We start from the raw sequence: 9,859 nt of genomic DNA on the forward strand, positions 1-9,859 counted from the left end.
AACTTGATCTGATATACCAGCTATTTTGATCCAAACAATCCATTAATCAATAAAAAAGGGCTATGGAGTGAGATGCCATTAATACACAAGTATGAATTACCCGGTAAGCACATCACTAGCATCTTAAGGTTTTGAGAGAAAGCAATACCTCACTTTTAAAAGCAATAACATTTAAAATAGATAGTTGCTATTTGATCAGTCCAGAATTTCAGTGTCACAACAATGGGCTACGATCCTTATCTATACACTAATAGAATAGTTATCATGAAATACGCAAAAATTTAGCAAGTAGTAAACAACCAAAATGCTTTGATTGCTGTAGAAAACTATAATTTCATGTCAGAAAGCAAAGAAAAAGTTAAGCAGCAGTGAATGCATGTGAGTATCTTTGTTCAACAAGACAAATAGATAACAACCACTCTTTGTTTTATAGTTTCTTACTATTACACCTAAGAGAGGATATATATTCATTTAGAATCATAGAAACATTTACTAAACTCTCTTTTCTATATAAAAAGCTTTAAGCTCTCCTTTTTTCTTCCAAGTTCATCACTTTCTTTCTTATCCCCTCTACTAATATGGCAAATCTTGGTGTTTACTACTTGTTTCTTGTTATATTGTCAAGCTATTTCATGACTAATAATATTGCTGAGTCTTCTGTAGTCACTAACTCAAACAATGGTGCCACAAACTTCATCAGGCTTTCATGCAGAGCAACTCTGTATCCTGTCTTATGTTTCCAATCTCTCTCAATGTATGCCACTAAAATCCAACAGAACGAGCGCCAACTCGCAGAAGCAGCACTATCTGTAAGCCTAGCAAAGGCGAGGTTCACTCGAATGTTTGTGTCCAAATTGACTAAAGTGTCAGGAATAAGAGCCAGAGAGTACAGAACTGTCAAAGATTGTATTGAAAATATGGGAGATACAGTTGATCAGCTATCGAAATCCATGAAGGAGATGAGTCATATCCGGGGCCGTCAAGACTTCATGTGGCACATGAGCAATGTGCAGACATGGGTAAGTGCTGCTCTAACATATGAGAACACTTGTTTCGATGGCTTTTCTGGGAATTTTATGGAAGGAAATGTGAAGGATGCTGTAAAGAAAAGGATTGTTACTGTTGCACAAGTTACTAGTAATGCACTTGCACTTGTTAATAGGTTTGCTGAAAGACACTAAGCTGCAGCCACAATTATGCCGTAGTTCAATGTTTGCCTACTTTTAAGTTTGTATGTGAGTGTTTTAGTTCAATTTTGTTGCTGGTTGAAGCCACCAAACTGTTAAGACTTGTTCCAAAGTCTATCTTTGCTTAGTGTGACTATGTACAGTTTATGTTGAAGTTACTTTTCTGTATCCTTTCTTAACTTGAATATGTTACTCAATTAGTTTTGAGATCTTCTTAATATAATTCAGCACCATAATCAATTGAAGATTTATAGTTTAAACATTTTTCGCACTCTTAATCTACCGAGGTTCAAACTCTTAATCTTTTTCATCTACTGTTTTTATCGAGAGAAGAAAAATAATGACCAAGTTATAGTGGAACAGAACATTTTTCTATATGGTTTTGTAATGATCTCTTTTAAGAAGCATGCAAAAGTTAATTTATCCTCATAATCTCTGTCATTTGAAGATTATACATTTTCCTGGAGCAAAACAAAACATTAATTTTGAATAACATTAGACTAAAAATGAAATTACTATTACATGTTCTGCCGACAATGGTAATGAAAGCACTCAACTAAAGAAGGTTTTAATTTGCCCTAAAAAACAGAGCAACTATGAGTTGTTTTTGAGACCCTCTTCACATGCTACATAGTAAACAAAGTAGCTGCAGATATGTACATATATAATTTTAGTGGGCTTTTCTTGTCTTCTCTTTAATTTTTCAAAAACAGGAATCTGTTTGTAGGATGCTTTCTTTTTTTGTAGAATACTGTACTAGCAAGTTTGTGCAAGTGTCCAAATACAAGAAGAGTCAGTGTGTTTTTACCTTATAATTACATAAAGTAAGTTAATATATGTACTCGGTTCTCTACATTAAGGGCCTTATAACTTACAAGTTGATTTATATGCTGGTAATTTTTTTAATATATTCGAAGATTCTCTTTTAAATTTTCATCAATATTGAAAAATCAAGCAGAGTTTTAGACTTATGTAGATGAACAGGCGCACCATTCAGGCCAATTTTATCTAGCTTGCCATTTTTCCTGGCAAAAGGAGAGGGCTAACCAGCTGGGCAACCCATCTGCTGATGAGAATTGAGATGCTAGTCTAGCGACGAAAAATGATGGATCAGTTCAGATTCCTCTTTTTTCAGATTAAAAGTACGCTTAATGACCTTTTAAGCCTTACAATTTCTACAAATTGTTTGTGGGGTTCAAAAACGTTCATTTTGTTCTGAAATACTGAAAACGTATCTTTTTACCATGTGACCGCCCGATTTACACCGGTTCACCCCCTTTCACATTAAAAATGAATATTTCCAAACTAGTGAGGCATTGGAATATATTTGCGCAAATTTTAAGATTTAAAGGTCATTAAACCTAAAAGTATTACATTTGTAACTGGTTAATAAAAAAGCCTAAAAAGTATTATATTTGTGACTGGTTAATAGAAAAAACTGGTTAAGTCACCTTTTTTATGTTTTCTATATGATAGTAGAAGTCGGTAAACACATAGGAGAAAGTTACAAATTGCAATGTACTAGCAAATTGTTCTGAAACTGCGCTTTTTTTTTCTTTTTTTTTTCCTGAGAGAAATGCATGAAAAAAAGGAAATATAATACAGATGTGACGCTGACGCCTAATTCCACTGCAATTTGTTTTATTTCCTCTGTTTACGAGCTTCCATTCTCATTCAATTATTAGTACTTAATATAGTGTTTATGGAGTATTAACCAAGTTCAACCTTAAACAGACATGATTAAGGTGATTTAATTAGCGTAAACAAAGTTTAAAATATTGTACTTTAACTTCCGCAAGTTATGATTAGAAAGATGTTCCGAGATAGTATTACGTAGGCTAACATAACAAAATATTAGTACTGAAAATGAGTAACTGTTAATGTTTAGCAATTTGTTAGGGTGCACATTTGTCCCATTTCAAATTTGGAAGTTAATCGAATAATTCGATTGGACATTGCCAGAATATATTCATGCTTAATTTACTAATTTACTGAAATTTCTGCAAGTTTTACTAAAAATTCATGCTAAAACAAATTGATTGGTGACAGAAGGAAAATTTCAAGAAATAGCAAAATTAATATGTTCTACATGGAGTACTATACATTTATGTTTGTATAAAAGGGCATGATTTAGTCATACTGGATATTCAGGCAGCTGCCACTGATTTAATTTCTAAAGCTCCTAGTTGTTTTGTTTTTAATGGCTGATTATAAGCTGATTCTGGTAATGTTAATGTCTGTAATATTGCCATTTTGTAACGCTGATTGGGATGGTAGTAGACCCCGAACTGGACCGTTGAGCCAGTTAGACTGGACGGTACAGCCTGCTACCGATGCTGATGAGCACGTAGAAGGAAGCACTTGGGCGGTTCTTGTTGCTGGTTCAAATGGATACGATAATTATAGGCATCAGGTAAAATTTGTATGTAAAAAAATAGTTTGTTCAGTACAAGTGCAACTGTGAAGTGAGCTTAATTTTATCATCATTCTAAACATGGAGGTAAATCAATGTTATTGATGTTGAGGTGGATTGTTGAATGCAGGCAGACGTGTGCCATGCATATCAGATACTGAAAAAAGGAGGACTTAAGGATGAGAACATTGTCGTGTTCATGTTTGACGATATTGCGTTTAATAAATTGAATCCAAGGAAAGGTGTTATTATAAACAATCCTCGCGGTCACGATGTTTATGCTGGCGTTCCTAAGGTGCAATTGCTCATCCTGCACATCTTTCGTTGTGTAGAAAGTATAGTACACTAGCATGTCACATAGTAAAATATTATTCGTACAGGATTATACAGGGAAGGATTTGACAGCAGAAAACTTGTTTGCTGTGATTCTTGGTGACAAAAGCTTGGTTAAAGGTGGAAGCGGCAAAGTTGTAGACAGCGGACCAAATGATAGAATATTCATATACTACACAGACCATGGAGGCCCTGGAATACTCGGTGAGTATTTGGTTGCAATTATCCAATACGTAATTGTTCCTATTCAAATATTAACAATTTGATCCATGTAATGCATTTTGGTCTGTGTAAATGTTCTTAAGCCTGTTGTTTCTTCTGTTTATAGGATTGCCGGATGACAAATTACTTTACGCAAAGGATCTCATTGACGTTTTAAAGAAGAAGCACAAGGCCGGGACATACAAAGAGATGGTACTAGATTGGTTTAGTTTGTTGATCCTTTTCTTCTGATAACATCTGACATTATTAATTAGAATCTCTTGAATTAGATGAAATTATCGTATTTGTGCAGGTCATATATGTAGAAGCATGTGACAGTGGCAGCATATTTGAAGGTTTGCTGCCGGATAATATGAACATTTACGTCCAGACAGCCTCAAATGCAACTGAGGATAGCTATGGAGCATATTGTCCCAAGGACTTTGGTACTCTTCCTTTTAAGGATCATCCTCCACCTCGAGAGTACAGAACTTGCTTAGGAGATTTGTTTAGTGTGTCTTGGATGGAGGACAGGTATATGTTTTCATATGTTAGATCATCCTTTTAACTAATACAGTTTCTTTAATTCGCGAGTCTGTAATTAACTTCATAATTTGCAGTGAGACTCATAATCTGAAGCATGAGAGTATTGAACAACAATACCAGAAGGTACATATAGAAATTCTCAAATCTATCTCATATATCTACTCGATTGCTGTGATGTACCTGAAATCAATAAATCATAACTCTTCAGGTCAAGACACGAACATCTGGTGCATCTCATGTGATGGAGTACGGGACCAAGGAGATTCACGAGGAAAAGGTCTATCTCTATCAAGGTTTTAATCCTTCCTTTAAGAGTAACCTAGCTGAAACAACTATGCGGATGAATGCTATTGATCAGAGAGAAGCTGATATTCTCTTCTTGTGGGCAATGGTATGTGCTAAAACAACTACGCAGATGGATGCTCTGCTATTAATCAGAGAGAAGTTGATTTATAATTTGTGCAATTCTAACAAATTTATATTTTAAAATTCTACGCAGTACAAAAGTTCACCAAAAAATTCTGACCAGAGGACCGAAATAATGAAGCAAATTAGGGAGACTATGGCTCAAAGGAGACACGTGGATGATAGCATAAGCATGATAGGGAAGGTTTTGTTTGAAACTGGAAACGCCAATTCTGTTCTCAACTCCGTAAGGGAGTCAGGCTTACCCGTTGTCGACGACTGGGATTGCCTTAAATCAATGGTAAATTATTGCAAATATGTGACTTATAATTCCAACCCTTATTTTCCTACGTTATAGATGTTGATATCTTTAAACTAACTTCAGGTGAAAACGTTCGAGATGCATTGTGGAAAATTAACTCAATACGGGATGAAACATACGAGAGCATTTGCAAACATGTGCAACAATGGTGTCACCAGCTTTGAAATGGAGGAAGCTTGTATGACTGTTTGTAGCAAGTGAAGTATATAGCAATGCAGTCCACCTCTTCAGACGTTGGTTGCTATTTATTTGCTTGACCTTGCCCTTAGTTATAAAACTGTAAAATGAATTATATAGTTCAATAAAACGTGTGCAATGGTATTATATGTCAGTATGATATGTTGCTTAATCAAAATTATCAAACTCCATTACTATTTCATTTTCTTGATGAACACAAATTAGAACCAAGCCTGATACAATCGATCAATCTCATTATAAACACTTGTAACCAATTGTAAAAGCACTAGCTGATATTGGGCGATTGAATAAATCAACAGACATGAACATGTTTGTATTATAAACTCAACCAAATACCAGTACATCATTAAGAATTCAAAAATAGAGTTAGCTCATATGAAATTACAAATATTTTGAAATATCAAGTGTTTGTATTGACACTAAGTAGAGTTAGCTCCTGTTAACTTAATACATTTGGACACCAAATTTGTAAATTGTGCCGAGTTAAATTTAGAATTCATGATTCCATCGGCCTCGAGTTTGAGTGCATTTTATTTAGGCTAGCTCGTGACAGTGTAAAGACGAGGCTGATTGCCTCCGAAGAATAACACTAAACGACAACGGAAGTTATCAAAAGACAGAGGAGCAAATGAATTGCAAATTACAATATGATTAGCACATTGTTTTGATAATGTGTTTCTTTCTTTCTGAAACAGGAATGTATATAAACAAGAAAAATATTCCAAGGTTTCTGATTCTTAGAACAAAGAAAATCGTTCAGTTATTGTTTACTCAGAAAATCGTGTTCAATGTGTTAATTAAGTTTAATTTTATGCCAACGTCACAAGTCATTTGGCGAGCTATACAAAGTTCAGTTAGTTTATGTAGTTTACTAAATTGAGTATATATCAAATTGAAGAAAAATAGTAAAATAAATAGCAAAACTTCTCAACAGCATTGTTGCCTCGTTGGGTCTGCATTTGTTTATGCAAGGGCATAATAAGGTTAATAATATTCTATCTTCGGCAGCTGCGGCTGAATAAATTTCTATGACTCCTTGTTATTTTTTATTCTTAATGGCGGATCATAAGTTTTGGTTTCACCTTATTCTACTACTGGTACTATGTGCAGTTTTTCCATATAGTGAATCTGATCCGGCTGGTACTAGACCCCGACCTGAACCCCTACCCCGACAATGGAGGCAGTTAGACTCGGTGGTACAGACTGCTACCGAGGCTGGTGAGCAAGTAAACGGAACCACTTGGGCGGTTCTTGTCGCTGGTTCAAATGGATACCTAAACTATAGGCATCAGGTTGGGCATATACGATATCTGAATTAGTTTGTTAGTGCAATTGTGGAAGTGAGCGTATTTTTATGATCTGAAAGTTTATATATCATTAATGTTGGGTTGGATTGTTTAACTACAGGCAGACGTGTGTCATGCATATCAAATACTGAAAAAAGGAGGACTTAAGGACGAGAACATTGTAGTGTTTATGTACGATGACATAGCTTATAATGAAATGAATCCGAATAAAGGTGTTATTATAAACAAACCTCGAGGTCCTAATGTTTATGCTGGTGTTCCTAAGGTGCTTAATCATCCTACATAATAGGTATCTTACATTTGCATGTAATATAATGAAGTAATCCTACAGGATTATACGGGGAAGAATTTGACAGCAGATAACTTGTTTGAGGTAATTCTTGGTAATAAAAGCGCGATTGAAGGTGGAAGCGGAAAAGTTGTAGACAGCGGACCTAATGATAGAATATTTATATACTACACAGACCATGGAGGGCCTGGAACACTCGGTGAGCATTTGATTGCACCTGATCAATGTATCAATTTTTTTTACAATTTGATCGACGTTACATGATTTTTGAATCATGTAAATGTTCTTTGTCTTTTGATCCTTTTTGTTTACAGGAATGCCTGATGAGAAAATACTTTTTGCTAGTGATTTCATTTATGTGTTAAAAAAGAAGCACAATGCCGGGACATACAAAGAGATGGTACTAGACTGGTTTAGTTTTTTTTTAATCTTTTCTTTTGAGAATTAGCATTTGACAAAAAAAGTGTAATTTTGTAATTGCAGGTTATATATGTAGAAGCATGTGAAAGTGGCAGCATATTTGAAGGTTTGCTGCCGGATGATATGAACATTTACGTCCAGACAGCCTCAAATGCAACTGAGGATAGCTGGGCAACATATTGTCTAGGAGAGTATATAACTTGCCTAGGAGATTTGTTTAAATATGTCTTGGATGGAGGATAGGTATAATTTGAACTGATGTAGCTTCTTTTCCAAAGAACGTCAGTGATCATATATATAATCTCTGATTTGAAGTTTACTCTTACAGTGAGACTCATAATCTGAAGCTTGAGACTATACAACAACAGTACATAAAGGCAATATTTTTCCTAAAATCTAGCTTATAATTCTATTCGATTATTGTGTTGTATTTGAAAATCTTAGTACTTGTTCAGGTCAAGAAGCGAACTAATTTATCTCATGTGATGGAGTACGGTACTAAGGCGATGCATGATGAAAAGGTTTATCTTTATCAAGGTTTTAATCCTGACTTTAAGAATAACCAAACTGAATCAAATACGCTGATGGATGCTATTGATCAAAGAGAATCTGATATTCGCATCTTGTGGGCGATGGTATGTGCTTGATCGTTATCTTTCCAAACTACCAGAACTTGAATGATATATGACAGTCTAAGAATTCTAATTTTGGATTTAGACTTTGTGTGAATATGGTAGAATTAAATTTTAAATACAAACGCAGTACGAAAATTCACCAAAGAATTCAGACAAGAGGACCGAAATATTGAAGCAAATTAGGGAGACTATGGCACAAAGGAGGCACTTAAATGAGAGCATAAGCACAATAGGGAAGGTTTTGTTCGAACCAGGAGAGGCTAATATCATTCTCAACAATGTTAGAGGACTCGGTTTGCCCGTAGTCGAGGACTGGGATTGTCTTAAATCCATGGTAAATTATAGCACTGATGATCACCTGTAAAGCAGTTTCATATTTCCAACCTTGTCATTGTCAAGTTTGATTATCCTGCAAAATTTACATTCACCTGTAAATTTAACCTGGCAGGTCCAAATTTTCGAGACATATTGCGGCCCACTGACTCAATATGGGATGAAACATATGAGAGCATTTGCAAACATATGCAACAATGGTGTTACAGGCTCTGAAATGGAGGATGCTTGTATGGCTGTTTGTAGCAAGTGACTTGGTGAAGTATGTAGCAAACTAGCAATGCAGTCGACCTCTTCAGGCGTTGATTACGTAATCGGAACATGACAATATGTTTCAATAAAACGCGTACAAGATAATAAAAGTATTGTTATATAAATAATGTCCCTCATAAATTCGAACTCATAATTTGGTTGGTTAAATGCCAATATATCAAATCTGACGTTTAGGAATCGGAAAGTTAACTATCAGTACTAGTCATAAAATATTTGAAGTTTAGGGTTGGTTTCTACTAGCAGCTGTAGATAAGATGTACCGACAATAGAAAAGATGCTTATTGTCATCCGTATCTTTTCCGACAACTGTATTGGATTTTTTCGGTCTAAAATATGCTATAATCTATAAAATGAAAAATTAATACGAGATTTACTGTGTTTAATCATGCTAATTGATACTCCCTCCGTCCCATTGAGATATCTACGTTTACTTTTTGCACGCATTTCAATGTTCAAATATCGTATAGTTACATAATATTTTTTTGAATTTTTTTTTTCTTAATAAACGTTTAATGTTTAAATTTTTATTCAGGAAAAAAAAAATTCAAAAAAATATTATGCAACTATATGATATTTGAACATTGAAAAGCGTGCCAAAAAGTGATATAGAGAATTTAATGGGACAGAGGGAGTAATACAATGGCAAATTATGGGAATGGCATGCTTTTGAAAATTAAGAAAACTAGCCTTAGCAATTAAGGGAGCGCTTGGATTGTGGCGGAGAATCAGAATTGAAAATGGAAATCACTGTAAATGGGAATTAGAATGATATAGAATTCAACAAGGTGGGGAGGATATGATTTATCTACCTTAAAAAAATGAGTTCCCATTTCATATGTTAAAATCACTAATCTTAAAACTAATACATGAGATTGAGAGATTGTTAATAATATAACTTTCACTAAGGCCACCTCAGCACATGTGAGCTCATAGGAAAACCCAGCTCACATCAGGATAAGTCGGTTACAAATTAGTTAAAGCAGGAATCTTCTAGATG

The 9,859-nt window shown here is 34.7% G+C and overlaps 2 protein-coding genes and 1 pseudogene across 2 annotated transcripts; all 3 read left to right on the plus strand.

Moving 5' to 3' along the window:
* Nucleotides 1-477: 477 nt before the first annotated feature.
* LOC141678589 (21 kDa protein-like) lies at nucleotides 478-1,398 on the plus strand. Its single transcript, XM_074484931.1, has one exon. The coding sequence runs from the start codon at nucleotides 579-581 to the stop codon at nucleotides 1,179-1,181; it is 603 nt and encodes a 200-aa protein (XP_074341032.1). The 5' UTR covers nucleotides 478-578; the 3' UTR covers nucleotides 1,182-1,398.
* Nucleotides 1,399-3,326: 1,928 nt separating this feature from the next.
* On the plus strand, nucleotides 3,327-5,738 carry LOC141678588 (legumain-like). The gene is made up of 9 exons (XM_074484930.1): nucleotides 3,327-3,600; nucleotides 3,731-3,895; nucleotides 3,981-4,137; nucleotides 4,262-4,347; nucleotides 4,448-4,668; nucleotides 4,755-4,803; nucleotides 4,889-5,071; nucleotides 5,180-5,386; nucleotides 5,471-5,738. Exons 1-9 carry the CDS (start codon nucleotides 3,388-3,390, stop codon nucleotides 5,606-5,608), a joined length of 1,419 nt encoding a protein of 472 aa, XP_074341031.1. The 5' UTR covers nucleotides 3,327-3,387; the 3' UTR covers nucleotides 5,609-5,738.
* A 1,078-nt stretch (nucleotides 5,739-6,816) lies between these two features.
* Nucleotides 6,817-8,842, plus strand: LOC141679495 (legumain-like; annotated as a pseudogene).
* Nucleotides 8,843-9,859: the final 1,017 nt, after the last annotated feature.

This window comes from Apium graveolens, chromosome 8 (genome assembly GCF_009905375.1).
Source record: "Apium graveolens cultivar Ventura chromosome 8, ASM990537v1, whole genome shotgun sequence".
Classification (NCBI taxonomy): domain Eukaryota; kingdom Viridiplantae; phylum Streptophyta; class Magnoliopsida; order Apiales; family Apiaceae; genus Apium; species Apium graveolens.

Coding starts and splice junctions, on each gene's coding strand:
- LOC141678588 (XM_074484930.1), top strand. CDS start 3,388: ATGGCTGATTATAAGCTGATTCTGGTAATGTTAATGTCTGTAATATTG. Junction 3,601..3,730: donor ACGATAATTATAGGCATCAG/GTAAAATTTGTA, acceptor TGTTGAATGCAG/GCAGACGTGTGCCATGCATA. Junction 5,387..5,470: donor GGGATTGCCTTAAATCAATG/GTAAATTATTGC, acceptor AACTAACTTCAG/GTGAAAACGTTCGAGATGCA.
- LOC141678589 (XM_074484931.1), top strand. CDS start 579: ATGGCAAATCTTGGTGTTTACTACTTGTTTCTTGTTATATTGTCAAGC.